This window comes from Monodelphis domestica, chromosome 4 (genome assembly GCF_027887165.1).
Source record: "Monodelphis domestica isolate mMonDom1 chromosome 4, mMonDom1.pri, whole genome shotgun sequence".
Lineage (NCBI taxonomy): Eukaryota > Metazoa > Chordata > Mammalia > Didelphimorphia > Didelphidae > Monodelphis > Monodelphis domestica.
In genome coordinates, this window is record NC_077230.1 from 2078571 (window position 1) to 2098218 (window position 19648).

The window sequence follows — 19648 nt, forward strand, 5'->3', positions numbered from 1 at the left end:
TCACTTGATCCTCACAAGCAATCCTGGCAGGTAGGTGCTATCATGCCCCCCACTTTACAGAGAAGTTATTAAGGAATCAGAAGTGAAGTGATTTTCCCAGGGTCCTACAGATCTAAGGCCGGGTCTGACCTCAGGCTTCCTGGCTCCAGGTCCTGCACTCCATCCACCGTGTCTCCCAAGCACTCCCCTCTGCTAAAATGGCCAGCCTCTGAGCGCTTGGCTTAGGGAGGCTACACTAGTGATAGGCTTGCCTCATAGAATCTTACGTCTAGAAAGAGACGACACTTCAGAGGTTATCAGGTCCAACACCTTCATTTAATAGATGAGAAGACTGAGGCTGAGGGAAGTGAAGTGACTTACTGGAAACCAGCTAGGCAGCAAACATCAAACCTAGATCCTCTGACTCTGGAGCTGATACCAGACTGTCTCAAACAGCGGAACGGATTGCACAGACAATAAGAATTAGGAATTATGGAATTATGGGACCAAAATTCTATCATTTTTTGGCAACAACTCAGAAAACAATACTTTAATATACCTGTAATATCACTGAATACTTTCTATCAATAAAACATCATGGAAAAGGTCTAAAATAACAAATAACAATATGATAATAATAACAATTATAAGAGCATTAATAAAAGCTATCTTTATACGATAAAAGATAAAGACTTCTTGATTGATTGTTTTAGAATGGTGCTTTATTCATTTTAATTCAATTCACAAACATTTACTCAACATTAGTTATCATACTGGGGATATAAAGTCCTTGCCCTGAAGAGGCTTACATTCTAAAATTTTTTTAGAAAATTAAAGTATTTGAGAAAATAATTTCCTTAAATATGTAACTAGGAAAGTTTATTTATTAAGAAGACTCGGTGGTAGCCTACATAACATAGGGTATACATCCTTCTATTTGTATTTCTGCTGGCCAACCCGGATATCTGTTTTTGGTGTTATCAGAATGGTTGATCTGTTTAAAAAGAAAATAAACACATTTATTTATTTAACACATTTTTATAAATTTAACAACTATTTGCTGGGTGCCTGTTCAGTGAAGAGTAGCACATTTTCTTAGGAGAGGATGTTCTATGGCCTAAATATTGGCAACTGAATTATCATCACTATGTTGTTAGTGTGAGAATTTATCTTGATATACTGTATTATTTTTTACATCAGAGTCCTGCATTATAAAGACTACATTAGGGATAATCCTTGAGACCTGGTGCCATTCGGTCTATAGATTTTTGCATTCTCTGAACTGAAGAATGTGGTCCTTTAGAGTCTTGGGCTGACTAAAAGGTTCTCCAAGAATCTCTTTCCTGCAGACGAGTGAATCCTTATGTAGCTGTCACCGATTACAGACATCGCGGCGTGTTCCAAGAAGGGGCTGAATGATGAGCTCCCAAAATGAGTGTGGACCCGATCCAAGTTTTTCCATCTGTCTTATGATGACTGAGAGTCATCTGACCACAATGAGGATGTCTTGACCACTCAATTAATAAATTACTTTAAAATGAAGAAAATCAGTCTCGAGTTACCTCGCTGCAAATATCAGACTATGCTTGAATTCGATTAAAGGAATTCATCTTGACTACTATTCTGTGTAAGGAAGTGTGTTACGCATGCTGGAAGATACGAAGATGAATTACACCAAGTTAGAGAACTCAGTTCTGGTCTGGTTTGGTTCCTGATTATCAGTACAGCCTTGGTCAAATGACTTCCCATTTTTGACCCTTGGCTTCCGCAGCTGTACATAAATGGATTGCAATAGAATATTTTAAAGGTCCCCTCTAGCTAGAATATTGCTCTCTGTCTTAAAGAATGCAACATGCTGTGCTCTAAATATGTTCTACTTTATGTTCTTCGTCTATTTTTCCAAGTAGTTTAAGTAGTATTATTAGAGATAGCCATTCTTTGAATTTCTGGCAAAATTCATTTGGGAATCTGTCTAGTCCTGGGACCTTTTTCTTAGGGAATTCTCTGATAATTTGTTCAATTTCTGTCTGTGTTCAAGTATTCTATTTCCTCTTTTGTTAATTGGGTAGTTTATATTTTGGGGTAAATATTTATTTATTTCATTTAGATTTTCAGATTTATTGGCAAATTGTTGGGAAAAATAATTCCCAATAATCATTGGTTGTGAATTCACCTTTTTTCATTTTTAGCATTGGCAGTTTGGTTTTCTTCTTTTTCTAATCAAATTATCTATTTTCTTTGATTTTTTTTAGAAAACCAATTCCTTGTATTTATTAATTCAATGCTTTTCTTACTTTTACTAGAAATTGTACTGTGGCAATAAAAGCAGAAAAAGACATTGAAGATAAATATCAAACTACCCCAAAATTATTTCATAGAGTTAGAAAGAAGAATAAATTTATCTGGAAGAATAAGAGGTCAAGAATATCAAGGCAATCAATCAAAAAAAAAGTGGAGGAAAGAAGCCCAGCTCTTATCAGATTTCAAACTATACTGAAGATCATCAAAATGATCTTGCACGGGCTAACATTGGGGCTTAATGGAACAGGTTAGTTATCAACACGCATTAGTTAATGTCTATGAAACTTCATGTTTGAGAAATCTGAAGATCCAAGCTTTTGGGGAAAAAACTCACTATTTGACAAAAACTGCTGGGAAAACAAGAAAACATCATGGCAGAAACTAGTTGTAGATCAACATTTCACACCACATGCCAGAATCAGGTCAAAATTGATCTAGAAATAAAGGATGATCCCCTAGACAAATTAAGGGAATATGGAAATGTTTACCCGATGGATTTATGGAGAAGATAAAGGAAGAATTTATGACTAAACAAGACATAGAGAACATTATGAAAAATGTAATGGATAATGTTGATTGCATTAAGTTAAAAAGGTTGTGTACACACAAAACCATTGTAACCAAGATTAAAAGGGGAAATAACAAATCTGGGGAAAAAACTATGTCAAGTGTCCCCAACAAATGCTTCATTTCTCAAATATGTAGAGAACTGAATCCATTTTATAAGAATACAAAGCATTCCCAAATTGAAAAATAGTCAAAGGATACTAACAGACAATTTTCAGAAGAAGAAATTAAAGCTATCTACAGCATATGAAAATCACTATTGATTAGAGAAATGGAAAATGAAACAACTCTAGGAAAATTATGAATGCTGGAGAGGATGTGGGAAAATTGGAACACTCAAGCACTGTTAGTGGAATTATTAACTGATGCAACCATTCTGGAGAGCAATACAGAACCAGGCTCAAAAGGCCATAAACCTATGCATATGTACTCTTTGATCCAGCAATGCCACTACTGGGTCTGTATCCCAAGAGATCAGAGATAAGGGAAAAGACCCACCTCTACCAAAAAAATTATAGCAGCTCTTTTTGTAGTGGCAAAGAATTGGAAACTGAAAGGTTGTCTATCATTTGAGGAATGGATGGACAAGTTGTTGTATATGGTTATAATGTTTGGCAATGAAGAATTCCTCAAAATTTGGTATTATTCTAGGCAACTAGGTGGTACAGTGGATATCATATTGATCTTGAAGTCAGGAGGGCTTGAGTTCAGATTGTTCCCAAGACACTTACAGCTATCTATACCGTAGTCACTTAAATTCTTTCTGTCTCAGTTTCTTCCCTTGTAAAGTGGGGATAATAAATACCATCTATTTCACACACCTATTTTAAGAGTTGAATGAGATAACATTTTATATAAAGAGCTTTACAATCTGTAGAGCACTATATAAATACTATGCATTATTATTGTGATTGCTATTATTATTGATAATTATTATTCTTTCTACCCTCTACTTGTAAAAAGGAATTCTTTATTCCTTTTTTAATTTAACAGGGGACCTGGAGGTACTTTATAAAATTTTTAAATTAATTTATTGTCAATTTATAAAATTATTTCTTGGTTATAAGAATCATATTCTTTCCCTCCCTCCCCTACCCCCACCCTTCCTGTAACTGACGCACAATTCCCCTGGGTATTACTTGTGTCCTTGATCAAAACCCATTTCCATGTTGTTCTTTGCATTAGGATGTTCATTTAGAGTCTCCATCCCCAGTCATGTCCCCTCGACCCATGTAATCAAGCAGCTGTTTTTCTTCTGTGTTTCTCCTCTCACAGTTCTTCCTCTGAATGTGGATAGTGTTCTTTCTCGTAAATCCCTCCAGGTTGTTCAGGGTCACTGCGTTGCCACTAATGGAGAAGTCCATTACCTTCGATTGTGCCACAGTGTATCAGTCTGTATACAAGGTTCTCCTGGTTCTGTTCCTCTCACTCTGCATCAATTACTAGAGGTTTCAATTCACATGGAATCCCTCCAGTTCATCATTCCTTTCAGCACAAGAGTATTCCATCACCAACACATACCACAGTGTGTTCAGCCATTCCCCAATCGAAGGGCAGCCCCTCGTTTTCCAATTTTTGCCAACACAAAGAGCGCAGCTATGAATGTTCTTGTACAAGTCTTTTTCCTTATTATCTTTTTGGGGTACAAACCCAGCAGTGCTATGGCTGGGTCAAAGGGCAGACAGTCTTTTATCGCCCTTTGGGCATAGTTCCAAATTGCCCTCCAGAATGGTTGGATCAGTTCACAACTCCACCAGCAATGAATTAATGTCCCTACTTTGCCACACCCCCTCCAGCATTCATTACTTTCCATAACTGTCATGTTAGCCAGTCTAGGTGTGAGGTGATACCTCACAGTTGCTTTGATTTGTATCTCTCTGATTATAAGAGATGTACAGCACTTTTTCATGTGCTTATTAATAGTTTTGAGTTCTTTGGCTGAGAACTGCCTGTTCATGTCCCTTGCCCATTTATCAATTGGAGAATGGCTTGATTTTTTGTACAATTGATTTAACTCTTTGTAAATTTGAGTAATTAAACCTTTGTCAGAGGTTTTTATAAAGATTATTTCCCAATTTGTTGCTTCCCTTCTGATTTTAGTTACATTGGTTTTGTTTGTATAAAACTTTTTTAATTTGATATAGTCAAAATTATTTATTTTACATTTTATGACTTTTTTTAAGTTGTGCTAGGTTTTAAAATCTTTCCCTTCCCAAAGATGTGATATGTATACTATTCTGTGTTCACCTAATTTACTTATAGTTTTCTTCTTTATGTTCAAGTCATTCACCCATTCTGAATTTATCTTGGTGTGAGGTGTTGATCCAAACCTAATCTCTCCCACACTGTCTTCCAATTTTCCCAGCAGTTTTTATCAAATAGTGGATTTTTGTCCCCAAAGCTGGGATCTTTAGGCTTGTCCGAGACTGTCTTGCTGAGGTCATTTACCCCAAGTCTATTCCACTGATCCTCCTTTCTGTCTCTTAGCCAGTACCAAATTGTTTTGATAACCACTGCTTTATAGCAAAGTTTGAGATCTGGGACTGCAAGTCCTCCTTCCTTTGCATTTTTTTTTTCATGATTTCCCTGGATATCCTTGATCCTTTGTTCTTCCAAATGAACTTCATTCTGTTTTTTTTCTAATTAAGTAAAAAAAAAATTTGGTAGTTCAATGGGTATGGCACTAAATAAGTAAATTAATTTGGGCAGGATTGTCATTTTTATTATGTTAGCTCATTCTACCCATGAGCAGTTAATGTTTTCCCAATTGCTCAAGTCTAGTTTTAGTTGTGTGGAGAGTTTTGTAGTTGTGTTCATATAGTTCCTGGGTTTGTCTCGGCAGATAGATTCCTAAGTATTTTATATTGTCTCGGGTGACTTTAAATGGAATTTTTCTTTCTAGTTTTTGCTGCTGAGCTGTGTTGGAATTATATAGAAATGCTGATGACTTCTGTGGGTTTATTTTGTATCCTGCAACTTTGCTAAAGTTGTTGATTATTTCGATTAGCTTTCTGGTTGAATCTCTGGGATTCTTTAAGTAGACCATCATGTCATCCGCAAAGAGTGATAACTTGGTCTCCTCATTGACTATTTTGATGCCTTCAATTCCTTTATCTTCTCTAATTTCTACTGCTAGTGTTTCTAGTACAATGTCAAATAATAGAGGTGATCATGGGCATCCTTGTTTCACTCTTGATCTTATTGGGAAGGCTTTTAGTTTATCCCCATTGCAAATGATGTTTGTTGTTTTTTTTTCCCTTCCTTGAACTTTTTGGAAGGTGACTGGTCTTCACTGACAGATCTAATTGGGGTTGGACTAAACACTGATTGAGTTGGTTTTGATTGGGCTGGATTGGATTGGAACTTTGTGGGGTGGTTGTTATTAGTGGTAGTTATAGGCAGTTATAGGTAAATGTAGGCAGTTTTAGATAGCAATTATAGGCAGTTATAGATAGTTATAAGATAACTAGTATAGACATTAGGAAATTTCTTTCTCTACCTCTTTCCTATATTTCTCTCCTTTACTATCTTCATTTTACTATATTTTTTACTATCTCTATTTTAATTAAACTAAGTTGTTAATTGTTGAAAGCTGGTAGAAGTTTTCTTTTCTCTGGCTTAAAGGGATAATATTAATTCACAACTCTACTATATTCTCATTAAAACTTAAATTATTAAAAGCTGCTCTTATTTTGTCAAAACCCCTAATTTAATCCTTACACACCATTGTCCCAAATCTTTCCAAGTTCATGTTCTTCCTTCCAAGACTATCCATCCATCTCATTCTCTGCCGTCCCATTCTCCTTTTGCCTTCAATCTTTCCCAACAGCAGGATCCTTCCAATGAGTCTCTGTGGCTCTCAATGCCTTGTTGGTCCTTTTCAAAGGTGCTCAACAACACTGAAGACAACATCATGCTGAAGAGCATGGGAGTAAGCACACTGCCCTTCTTGACTCCAATGGTGACTGCAAAGCATGAGCATTGTCTTTTATCCAGAACCCGTTAGACTAAGCCATCATGAAAGTGGCATCGAATTAACTTATCCAGGCAACCTAATTTTACCACGACTTTCCCGGACCTTCACTAACCTTGGCTAGATCCACAAACATTGTACACTGACCTCTGTTCTGCTCCTGGCATTTCTCCTGAAGTTGCCAGACAGTGAACACCACACTGACCACTGCACGGCCCAAAAGCCGTGCTGACTCTTGGGTAGGTGGCCATCTTCCAGGTAATTAATCAGCTAATCAAGAAGCACTCTGGCAAGGACTTTTTCATCAATGACGAGAAGAGCGATCCCCTTATGACAGTCACGGGGTAACCTGTTTCCCTTTCCTTTATAGAGATGGACAATCAATGCATCTTTATACTCCTAGGGGACGCCTAACTCCGACCATGTCAACTGGAAGATTTCAGTCAGCTTTTGTATGAGCAGCGGATTCCCTGCCATCTTTGGGGACGGAATCAGTGCCAGGTGCTTTGCCACTCAAGAACTGAATGGTATTCGGTGCCTCCGATTATGACCTGAGATGTATGATCGATGACTGCAGCACTGCTTGATGATAATCTGTTAGGAACAAGGTGGAGGAGCTCAGCGTGTGTCTCCAGGATCCCGTCCCTCTTATTGAAGTTGCCCCGCATTCTTTTCAAATCAGTTCTGATGCGTCTTGGCTGAGAGGACCAGATGTGGCGCTGCATATCCAGTCTCTGAACGCCGCCCACTCCTCTTCTCCTCGCTTATTGCTAACTGTTTGCTACCTCGGCATCCCCTGCAGGGGAGTGCGCTGTGCTCTAGCCTGTTAATGTTGAATCTTTTTACAATCCTCTGGTCTTGGAGCCACTGTTTTTGCTGAATTCAAACGTTTACCTTGGAGGGGATGAGTCTGTGATCCGACCCACACTCTGCACCACACACTGCCTTTCTCACGCTCACACCCTGCCTGTCTCTTCTGACAGTCAATTAAATGTGCGTCTTTGCTACCAGCAGGCATGTGTACAAGGCAATGACCAGACAAGGAAGACTTGAATTTGGAAGAAATGCTTCCGAGGAGCAGATGGCACCCCAGGAGACCTGGGGGGATGGGATGGAATTCCAGCCAGGCTCAAAAGCAGCTGGAGGAAAAGACCAAAGTTCTTCGTGTCTTGGGCTCTTTGGGGCTAGGAGGGAGAGCTGCCTTGATTGTTAAAATACCCAAATCTCTCAATCCTGTTTTCTGAGCAGAAGAAGGTCTCACTTCTCAACTGGAGACAATCTTTGGGATAAAGACTCTTTTTTCCGTAGGGGAACCCAGAGCTAATTTGTGAAGAAGATTCCTTCGTCAGACCCTCAAGAGCTTTACAGGGAAGAAGTCTTAGGGATTTCCCCTCCCCCCTGTCCTTTTACATTACCTTTTCAACGACAACAATAAACGAAACATCTTGATCGATAACAGAACTCGAATCGGAGTTCATGTGTTAGGAGGGGCGCTTCCAATGCATCCTTTCTAAAAGGAGGCCGAGGGAAAATCTGGCTTACCCTTTGGTCTAGCCAGACTGAATCCATTAGAAAGGGCTCAGCCTGGGGAAAGGGGAGGGAGCGCCCCAAACATTGGTTCCCCCTCTTTAAAGTGCCCCCGCTAATCCGTGCACTGGTTACATTTTATCGCACTTAGGTGGGAGGAAGACAGAAGGGCGATGGGAAGGTCCCGATGGGCCTCAGTGGGTGTCATTGCTGTTTATGCTGACAAGTAGGGGGCAGCTTCCTGAGGTCAGTCCTAAGGCAGGCTTTTCTGGAGGGCCCATTACGGTGAGGAGTGCTGCGAAGCAGGGCACGTTCCAGTCATCTCCAATGTGTGTCCCAAGCCTGTGAGGACTCTCGGCAAGGCCAACGGCAGCCTGAGGGAGGTTCCTAATCGGTGTGCGAAATGATTGTGCGGAGGGAGGCCTTGCAAAGACCGTGGGGGGTGAAGCGGCGACAGCCAGTCCTAGTGGTGATGCACTAGAAGGCTGAGCTCGTCGTGACAGAGGACTCTCTCGCGGGAGGCCGGCATGTCTGGACACCTCGCGGCGGCCCCTGGCTTGGAAAGGAGCAGCTTGTGGCCGAGGCCTAAGGAAGGGCGGCGCCCAGAAGCCTTCCAAAGGGCTGAAGCCAAGTTGCAGCAACAGGACGCTGGAGAGGCTGCAGTCGGAAGCAGAAGAGCAGCGAGACACCAAAGGGCAGCATTTGCTGAGTTGGGCAGAAAGCAGGGGAGACCCACCGACCAGACTGGGCTCCATTCACTGCCCTGAAGCTTCGCCTGTGGGTCACAACAAACTGTGGCAGATGCTCAGAAAGGAAGGAAAGCAGGGCCGTCTGACCTAGCTGCGGAGGAACAGCGAGCGCAACAAGGAGCGCCTGATTGCTCCAAGATGGGGGAGGGGGCCCACAACGAGGCTTGAGCTTACATACACAGCTTGTCATGTGACATGGCAGGCTGGACACTCCGGGGGCTGCCGGGAAGGCTTCTGGGAGAAATCGCAATGATTCTGGATATAAAGACCAGACCGCTCTGAGGGCAGAACGTGAAGAAAACTCAGGAAGCTTCTGGGGAGGCTGGAAGAGGAGAGGCGAATGTGGGCTTGAAGCTTAACCCTAAGGCCATGGCAGCAGCCCCGTGACTTGATGGCAAGCAGAGAAAACGGAGGCAGCGACACACCTTATATTCTTGGGCTCAAAACTGCTGCTGACAGGGACCACAGCCACGCTCCTTGGGAGAAGAGCCGTGGCAAATCTGGACAGCAGAGTACTGGCAGAGCCATTACCTGCCATAGAGTCAGACATACTTTTGTCAATGGCACGTACGCTTGTGAGAATTGGACGGTAAGGAAAGACGGGCAACGACGGACGGATGCTCTCAAACCGGTGCTGGAGAAGCTTTTGAGAGTCCCTTGTGAACACCAGGAGACCAAATCAGTCAAAACTTAAAAAATTGATTCAGACGATTCAGTGGAAGGCCGTGACAATATTAAATTTATTTAATAGAGCTGAACCGTAACTACTTTGGCCACATGAGAAGATCTTTGGGAAAGACCCTGATGTTGGGGAAAATGGAAGGCCAAAGAAGACGGGGATGGAAGAGGATGGGATGGACATGAGCTTGGACAGACTTGGGGAGAGAGTGGAGGATAGAAGAGTTTAGTGTGCTGTGATCTATGGGGTCATGAAGAGTTGGACATCATTGAATGACCAAACGACAACAGACCGCCAGCGCTTGCGATGAAATTTGTGTGGTGAAAGTATCCATAGAGCAGCAAACCTTTCTCATTCTCTGTGAGCAACGTGAGGTCTAGATGGAATATTTCACTTTTGTAGATACTTAAGAAATGGGAACTCTGGGAAAATTAGCAATGGTAAAGTAGGAGTGTAAAAGCATTTGGAATCTAAAGTTGTTTGATTTGGACAAGTTATTTAGATCTTTATGTGCTTCCAATTTCTCATCAAGAAGGACAATAATTACTTCCTCTCTCCTATAGTTTTTCCTACTTTATCTCTGCTACTTTTTATGGTACCAGGCTAGAGGCATTATACATGGACAATTTTCTCCCTCCCACTTCTTCCATTAAAAATTCTCTTGGTCAGGAAATAAAAAGCGAGAACAATAAATAGCAACTGTCAAGTCTGTTGTGAAAACAAAATTAGATAAAGAATGTTAAAACTGTGTATAATCACAAAATACTATATAAATGTAAGCAACTAAATTTTTTCTTATTATATTATTTTGTATTAATTTTGCCCAGGAACTGGGGGAGTAGTGGCACAAATTAACAATATGCTATAACATTTTGTTAACATTTTTGTATAAAAGACGATTGACAACAAACAAAAAACCCTACCTTTTCTCTTTGAATATTTTCAGGGAAATCAACGCCTTTTCCTCCAAGAAATACCCAACTTGATCTGAATTTTATATTTTTAATTTCTTTACTGCCCAAACCTTCAATGGCATTTTTGGCATCATTCTTTAATCTACAAGGTGAGGAAAAAAACATGTTATGATTTAATATTTGCGATAGAAAGCACTTTATTCCAGAAGAAACTGAAGAGACGTATCCTAAGAATTTTAGAGTTAATTGTATTTCTCATTTATTGAAGTTTACTAGACTTTCATTATTTACATAATAAAGTCACCTTCATGATATCTTTTCCCCCTAAGATAGCAATATCATAATGTTTACATTTCAGTTTTCATCACCTCCATGATATTCTATCTCCTGTAGTTTCAGTTCCTAATTGACAAGGGTGGTATTCAAGTATATAAATGTCCCATTCCTTTTTTTGTCAGAGGAAGAGATTGTTGATCTCATCCCTTCTCATTTTTTCCAAAAATTATCACTATCATTCATCGTTAATACCTCTCTCTCAACTGGCTCCTTGATAGCACTGGAGAGTAGTTTCACCAATCCTTGATTTCTTTTGATCCTACTATATCTCTCTCCTTTCATGGTCAGAATTCTTTTTTTTTTAACCTTTACCTTCCGTCTTGGAATCAATACTGTGTTTTGGTTCTAAGGCAGAAGAGCAGTAAGGGCTAGGCAATGGGGGTCAAGTGACTTGCCCAGGGTCACACAGCTGGAAAGTGTCTGAGACCAGATTTGAACCTCCCGTTTCTAGGCCTGACTCTCAATCCACTGAGCTACCCAGCTGCCCTCTTTGGCCAGAATTCTTGAAAAAATTGTTTTAACTCTAATGCTTCTACTTTCTCTGAATACTCTTCTCAATTCTTTGCATTCTGTTTTCAGTTCTTCAATGACATCATTCAACTGAAATGATTCTAAGATTGACAGTGACATCATAATCATCAAATTCAATAGCCCTATTTCAGTCCTCACTTAATTTCTCTGCAATATTTTCTCCTTCCTTTGGATAATGTCTTTTTTTTTTAATGTGCTATAGTTCTTTTTTGTTTGTTATGAAGAGATTTTAAGAATTACATACAAATTTTCATATAAGTTACCTAAAGTTATATGATTCAAATTGTGTCCCTTCCTCCCTTCCTTGCCCCTTCTTGGAGCTGTCAAGCAATTCAATCTGGGTTATACATGGATTATCCAGAAAACGTATTTCCATATTATTCATTTTTTGTAAGAGAATAATCATATAAAACCAAAAACCCGAAACAAAAACCATGTTATAGAGAATTTTATATGTTAGAGTGTTTCTTAATCTCTCCCTCTGCCTCTTTAAGAGGCAAGGAATGTAAAATGGAGATTTGAACCCTAGACTTCAATCCCCAGAAGTCCTTGGTATTTCTGTTGCTTTTCCCCTATAACTATACTGAACAAATATTATTGAATAAGCCTATATAAAAACAGCCCTTTTTCCATTTTGAATTTGTAAATTGTCACCTAAAGGATGGATAGAATTCATAAAAAACTGGTTACAATTATATAATAACCTTTGGAAAATTTAATAAGTTTTAGCTAAATATCTCAAATTGATTTTAAGGGATCTTTTCGATTTTTATGATTTTTAGATTTTTTTCAACAACACTGATCATTTTGCCTGCCTCTTACAGGAGGTAAGGTCCATTTTAGTAGCTGAAGTGAAATACAATTATAACCCCCACATCCCACATTTATAAAAATGTGAATGGATGGGACATCACAGTCTCATACCAAAGGAGCTGGGCATAGTACCCCTAGATGACTCCCAAAAGAGGAGCATCTCTCATTTATAACTCTTCAGCTCACTTTACTAGCACCAGAACAATCTAGATTTCTTGATGATGTTCTAGACCCCAATAAGTTTTATTTTGTTTAAAAATATGTTTGCCAAGGTTGAAACATTGCTACACCTGAAAAACTTGTGAGAAGTATCCATTTTCTTTAAATGTCATACAACTTATGTAAAATATGATAGTGGTTTTTGTTTGCTATTGTAATTAATTGGGCTATTGAGAATTTTGGGGATATTTATACCTACATATTTGTACTACTGTTCTTTATAAAAAAAAAAAAACTATTACCTTGTGAAATTCATTTGCTCGTACTCATAGTGGATCATGGCCAGGTATAAAGAGGAAATGGATCTCACTTTTGGTGAGAAACCTTTGTATTCTATATTTTCTTAGCTGACACAATGTGTCAATGATAATAAGCTATATTTTTGAATTTTAAAACTCTTTTATCATTATATTTTTCTTGCATGTGCAATATACTATTTCAGTTTATTTTTTTCTCTCCTTTTTATATTTGAAGCACATGTCACCAGTATTAAGATTTTCTTTAACTTTTTGATCTAGCAGTAATATAAGTTTAAAATACATTTGCTATAATGTCAATGCATTCCCAAAAAGCTTTAGACTATAAAAATGATGCCATTGATTGTTTTAAAAAATTATGGGACTTTGCTCAATGATTCTGTCTGATTCCAGGACAGGATATACAAAAGAGCCATTGCACAAGGCCAAAGAAGCACAAAGCTAAACTGCATAGTGCCAATTGAGCACAAGGTCAAAGAGACCAACCAACCCCGATGGGATTGATAAAAATTTTGAGCCAAGACGGGAGGACTTGAACATGTTTGGGGTTCAAGGTTACGGCTGTTTAACATGTGTTAAAGGCAGGTCTTCCTTGTTCCACATTCTATCAAGTATCTCAAATTTGGCTCCTACCTGGCTCCTACAATCTAGTCCCTATTCTGTCTTTCATAATGTGGCAACTTTTTGTAGTCCTGGCTAGTGACTGGATAAATTCTTAATTGTTTATATCATTTTAATTGGTCCCTGATTCAAGGACCTGTTATAGATTTATTTTTCCTTTACTTGGAATTTTTACAATAAGATTCTAATAGTCTATATTTCATCCAGAAATTATCTTTTTTTATTTGGATTTTTAAAAATATTTTTTATTTCTCTTGCCAATTGATTCATATACCTCATAACTTAGCCATGCATCCTTAAGTGATCCCTGTGTTTTTCAATCACCCTCTTTGGGGGGGAGGGATGTAAAAATTATTATTATTTTAAATTGCAAAGTTTAAATTCCTTTGGAGAGTAATTTTAGGTTAAGAAACATGCTACCTCTCCGAATCCAGAACTGAAGTGTTTGGAGAAGACACCATGAAGATGCCTCCACAGACCACAAGCTGCAAGAAAGATCAAGAATGAACTTTGGGTGTGGTTGATTGAACATTTAATTTGTATGTATACTCTTATGCTGAAGGGGACTGCTGCCTAACTGGCTTTTTGTCAATGCACCTAGCAATCATTGGTTTTGTTCTCTTTTCCTCTTACCCTCAAATTATTGTAATTTCAAAGTTGGTACGTTTACAAGCCCCAACAGAGAGACTAGTCTTCCTCGGGCCTCAGGGGAAATGTAAAATGGAGCTTTGAACCCCAGACTTCAATCCCCAGAAGTCTTTGGTACCTCCCAGAATTCCCTATAATCTCACCTGAGTCTCCACCTGGGCGAGATCACAATTAGTATTTAAACTGGCAGTAACGACTACCTCGGCCTCTTGCTCTACTTGGCCATTGCAAGACATAGTAAGTAAGCTGTGAATGGGCTAATCAGCCCTCGGCACGTGGTTTTCCTATTTTGTATTTTCTTTATTTCTTCATTCTAATCATCCTTAATAAACCTCTTTTAAATATACTACTTCTATCACTAGAGACTACTTTAATTCTTACAGGGAGCAGGTAACATTTCACAGTGAGTCAGTAGCTGACAGCCTGCTGAAGATTCTGTTACCTCGGAGATGACGTTGACACAGACGAGAAAGTGGCTGTTGGAAGGGGCTTTTTCTCTCTAGGTCCCCTAGGGAGAGGTGTGTGTGACTTGTTCTCTCTGAGACTGGCAGGTTTTTTCTAACTGACAGTTGGAGATAGAGCAATGGATGTAAGGCTTTGACAGCCTCATTACTTAGTGATTAGCTTAGGCAGGTAGTTAGATAGTGGGTAAATTATTAGATAGTGTTGAGAAGTCTAGGCCTGGGCTTGGCCCTGGCAGAAGAAGCTGCCCTCGAAGGCAGATAGGTTTGGGCTTCTTTTAGAAAATTTTAGTTTAGGCCTGGGATCTTAGGTACACTTATAAGCTATTATAAGATTACTCTCACTTTCCTCCTTTCTATTTCCTATCTGAACTTTCCTAAAAATAAGCTAAATGTTTTGCATTTACTAAACTGCTCTCCTGACCTTTGTTCAAACTCCTATCAAAAAAATGTAGCCCTTCACAGCCCAAATGAACTAAAGTGAAAAATCATAAGTTTTGATCTGCATTCTAAGTACAACAGCTGTTTCTCTGGAGGTGGAAAGCATCTGTTGTCATAAGTGCCTCTGAATTGTCCTGGAGCATTAATGAGAGTGACCTATCAGGTGATCATTCTACAATGTTGTTGTTATTACATAGAAGGTTCTCCTGGTTCTGCTTATTTCACTGAATAATGTCTCTTTAGAGATATTTGTCATTGGGGGCAGGTGGGTAGCTCAGAGGATAGAGATGTCAAGGCTGGATTAAAACCTGACTTCAGACATTTCCTGGCTGTGTGACTGGGAACATCATTTAACCCCCATTGCCCAGCCTGTACCACTTAGAACCAATACACAGTACTGACTCCTAAAATAGAAGGTAAGGATTAAGACAATTGTCATTAAAGACCTCTCATTCCCCTGATCCTCTTTCCTTGTCCCTAATGTCTCATTACACATCTACTTCAGAAACTGCTCATCCTGTTCGGATTCCTTAATGTGGATGTTTCTGCTCTTCTATCTCTAGGCTTACTCCCTTTCTAAGATCATTATAGTTCAAGGAACAAACAACTCCATTTAGATGACTTCCAAATATCTACCTTTAGCTCAGACCTCTCTCCCAAGATCTAGTCCTACGCCTGTGGAGCCTACAGAATTTCCCCAAGTTGAACGGACACTTCAATCGTAATGTGTCAGAATCCTTGCTTCTCTTCCTTCCAAGAATTTCTGTCCATGGTACCACCACTTACTAATCTGCCATATTTGAAAGCTTGATGCTATCTTTGGCTCTTTTTGCTTCTTCCACTCGTATCCACTTCCTCAAATCTTAAAATCCTACTTTCAGTTTTTTTCCAAGTTGTTCAAGCTTCTCATTTTTCTCTGCTAACATTGCAGAACTCATCGTTATCACTTGCCTTGACCATTCTAGTTATCTCCTAACAGGTTATGTCATCTCTACACTGTTATCAGATACCTTCCTTTTGCATAGATTTCATTCTGTCACTCAGCTGTGCAACTCCTTGCAACATCTCCCCCATTTTAAGAATTAAACTTAAAAGTCCTAATCCAAAATTGTGATGAGTGCTTTGGTATCGTTGCTCATACTATTTTGAGTGGTCTTCTTCCCTTAATCCTACACTTAATGAATTCCGACATATTCTTTAAAACCCAATTCAAACGACATGAAAGCACTCCCACGCATGATAATGAACTTTATCCTCCCTTTTTTGTAATAAAGAATGGGTAAAAAAGGAAGAAAAAAAATAGATGGAATTTTATTTGAAATTGAGTTTTAATATGACTTTTCAGTGCCTAAGTGGACTGAGTGGAACCCATCTTTTCTAATTAAGGAAATATCACTTATTGTTGAAGAAAAAATTATCACCTTAAATTTTTTTTTGCTCTGAATAGGCTTAAAAGGACACTTAAAGAACACCGTTAGTGTCCTGTTACATATTCTGAGGATCCCTTTTCATTTTAGACTTCCGTTTTACTACTGCAAACTTTTGCTATTTCTTCCTTGGAAACGTTCCTTAGCTGCTACTTCATTCACCCTTAAGAATTATCTGTCTCTTTTGTCCTCCTCTGCCACTCGTATCCACCCCGCCGAGAAGTCCTCACTGTCCTGCCAAAGGTGACATTCCCACCTCTGTATCAGCGATGATATGACTTATCCGCCACTTTTACCTGCTGCTCCCATCGTCATGTGTCACCATAAAGACCAGAGACTCCTGCGGGACATTTTTGATGAACTGGGTCAAAGGTCCAGAATTATCTGTTGGTAGAACACAAAACAGTCTTAGCTCCTGTCTGTGCTGACCAACATAACCTTTAAGATCTCGTCTAGCTCTAATATTTTCTCCCTTTTAGCTTCTCTGCTGATTACATGACCACAAACCAGGCAAATGGCATACCGTAAAGCTGTATTCGGGATTTTTTTTAAACCTTTACCTTCCATCTTAGAATGAATACTGTATATTGGTTCCAAGGTAAAAGAGTGGTCAGGGCTAGGCAAGGGGAGTTAAATGACTTGCCCAGGGTCACATAGCTAAGAAGTGTTTGGGACCAGATTTGAACCCAGGACCCCCGTCTCTAGGCTTGACTCTCCATCCACTAAGCCACCCAGCTGCCCCCTTATTGTTGGAATTTGACCTGTAGGGCCACCTAGGGATCCTGGCCTGATGGAAAGAGTATCCGATCCCAAGAGACCTAAATTACAGTCCTAGGACTTCCTATGGGCGTGCGCAATGCATTTCAACTCAATTCAATTCAATGAGGAATTATTATATCCCAACCTGTAAGTGAGAAAGCTGGACTTGAGTTCAAATTTCCTTCCAGCTCTCTAACTCTGTGACTTCAATGAACTCTTACAACATGCATTTTTGGCCCTTCATTATTTTATGGTATCTAAGATACCGTACACATTGCTGTAGAGATTTACTAGGAGGTGGAGCGAAGATGGCGGCTCAGAAGCAGCAGAAGTCGAGTCCTCTGTGAAAACCCTTCCACGGCAACCAAAAACCAAACACTTTGAGGGGGCAGAAAACCAAATGCAACAGCAGGACAGAGCTGGGGCCCTCCTGCTCAATGCAACTTAAAGGGTGCCTAGAGAAGGGGGCATTGTCAGATTTAAGGAAAAGGAAGAAGGAAGGTCCCAGGGCCCCTCCCACACTACTGCAGTTGGTGGAATCTTGGGCCAAGAGCGCCAGCCTGGAGGGAGCGCCCTGCTACCACAGCTACTTGAAGCTCAGGGCTCTGGCCGCTGGCAGGGAGCCAACTGGAGGAGAGGGGCAGAGAGGAGGGCAGCCTATCTGCTTTAGCCACCACGTTAGCCACCACGCCCCCAGCCTCTGGGAGCTTCGGCCTCAGAGCATACTAGAAACGCCAGTGGTAGCAATTAGACAAGAAAAAGAAATTGAAGGTATTACAATGGGCAATGAGGACACCAAGCTGTCACTCTTTGTGGATGACATGATGGTCTACCTAAAGAACCCTAGAGAATCAACCAAAAAGCTAGTCGAAATGATCAACAACTTTAGCAAAGTTGCAGGATACAAAATAAACCCACATAAGTCATCAGCATTTCTATATATCTCCAACACAGCTCAGCAGCAAGAACTAGACAGAAATTCCATTTTACATCACCCGAGACAATATAAAATACTTAGGAATCTACAGAAATTAGATGAACACAACTACAAAACACTTTTCACACAATTAAAACTAGATCTCAATAACTGGAAAAACATGAATTGCTCATGGGTAGGACGAGCTAACATAATAAAAATGACCATCCTACCCAGATTAATTTACTTATTCAGTGCTATACCTATCAAACTACCATAAAACCTTTTTATTGAATTAGAAAAAAATATAACAAAGTTCATTTGGAAGAATAAGAGATCAAGAATATAAAGGAAACTAATGAAAAAAAGTGTGAAAGATCAGGGCCAAACAGTACCAGATCTTAAACTGTACTATAAAGCAGCGGTCACCAAAACACTATGGTACTGGCTAAGAGATAGAAGGCAGGATCAATGAAATAGACCTAGGGTAAATAACCTCAGCAAGACGGTGTATGAATAACCCAAAGATCCCAGCTTTTGGAACAAGAACCCATTATTTGACAAAAACTGCTGGGAAAATTGGAAAAGAGTATGGGAGAGACTAGGTTTAGATCAACATCTCACACCCTATACGAAGATCAATTCAGAATGGGTAAATGACTTAAATTTAAAGAAGGAAATTCTAAGTAAATTAGGTGAGCATAGAATAGTATACCTGTCAGATGTATGGGAAAGGAAAGAATTTAAGACCAAGCCAGAGACAGAGACTATTACAAAATGTAAAATGAATAATTTTAATTACATTAAATTAAAAAGGGTTTTGTATAAATAAAACCAATGGAACCAAAATTGGAATGTATGCAACAAATTGGGGGAAAATCTTTATAACAAAAACCTCTGACAAAGTTCTAATTTCTCAAATTTATAAGTATCTAAATCAATTGTATAAAAAAAAAATCAAACCATTCTCCAATTGAAAAATGGGAAAAGGACATGAATAGGCAGTTTTCAGATAAAAACAATCAAAACTATCAATAAGCACATGAAAAAGTGTTCTAAATCTACCATAATCAAAGTCTGATATGTTACGTACACATTTTCTCTGGTGCTTCTAAGTATATTAATTTTAAATGATACTTTGATTTTTTTAATCTATCGGCCAAATACTAATGCAACTTTTTATCCAAGTGAAATTTACCACAGATGCAACCAAATCTCCCAATTGTAAATGACCCTTTTAAAAACTGCCCCAGTATGAAATAAAACTTTAAATGAAAAAGAATTGATAGCTAATACTTGCTTATTTATTTATTTTTTAAAAATATATTTCCATGTTTCATTTTATTTCCCTCTTCCTCCTTACCACCCCTCCCCCCTAATGAGTGGCCAAGCAACTCCACCCAGTTGTACCAATGTTATCACTTGATACCTATTTCCATATTATTCATTCCTGCTAGAGAGAGATTTTCTAAAGCCCAAACCGCAGCTTTACATTTACAAACAGACACCTACATTTACACATGTAATAAG

At 39.1% G+C, this 19648-nt stretch overlaps 1 protein-coding gene across 6 annotated transcripts in view; it reads right to left on the reverse strand.

Moving 5' to 3' along the window:
- Positions 1–679: 679 nt before the first annotated feature.
- FAM3B (FAM3 metabolism regulating signaling molecule B) overlaps positions 680–19648 on the reverse strand; it is a 57721-nt gene continuing 38752 nt past the window's right edge. For all 6 annotated transcript variants that reach the window (XM_007493071.3, XM_007493069.3, XM_007493068.3 and 3 more), the window contains 3 exons: positions 16740–16827; positions 10699–10831; positions 680–973 (listed from right to left, as the gene is read on the reverse strand). In XM_007493071.3, the coding sequence (XP_007493133.1) occupies positions 887–973; positions 10699–10831; positions 16740–16827 (308 nt within the window). In that variant the 3' untranslated portion in view covers positions 680–886. The remainder of the gene's footprint in view (positions 974–10698; positions 10832–16739; positions 16828–19648) is intronic.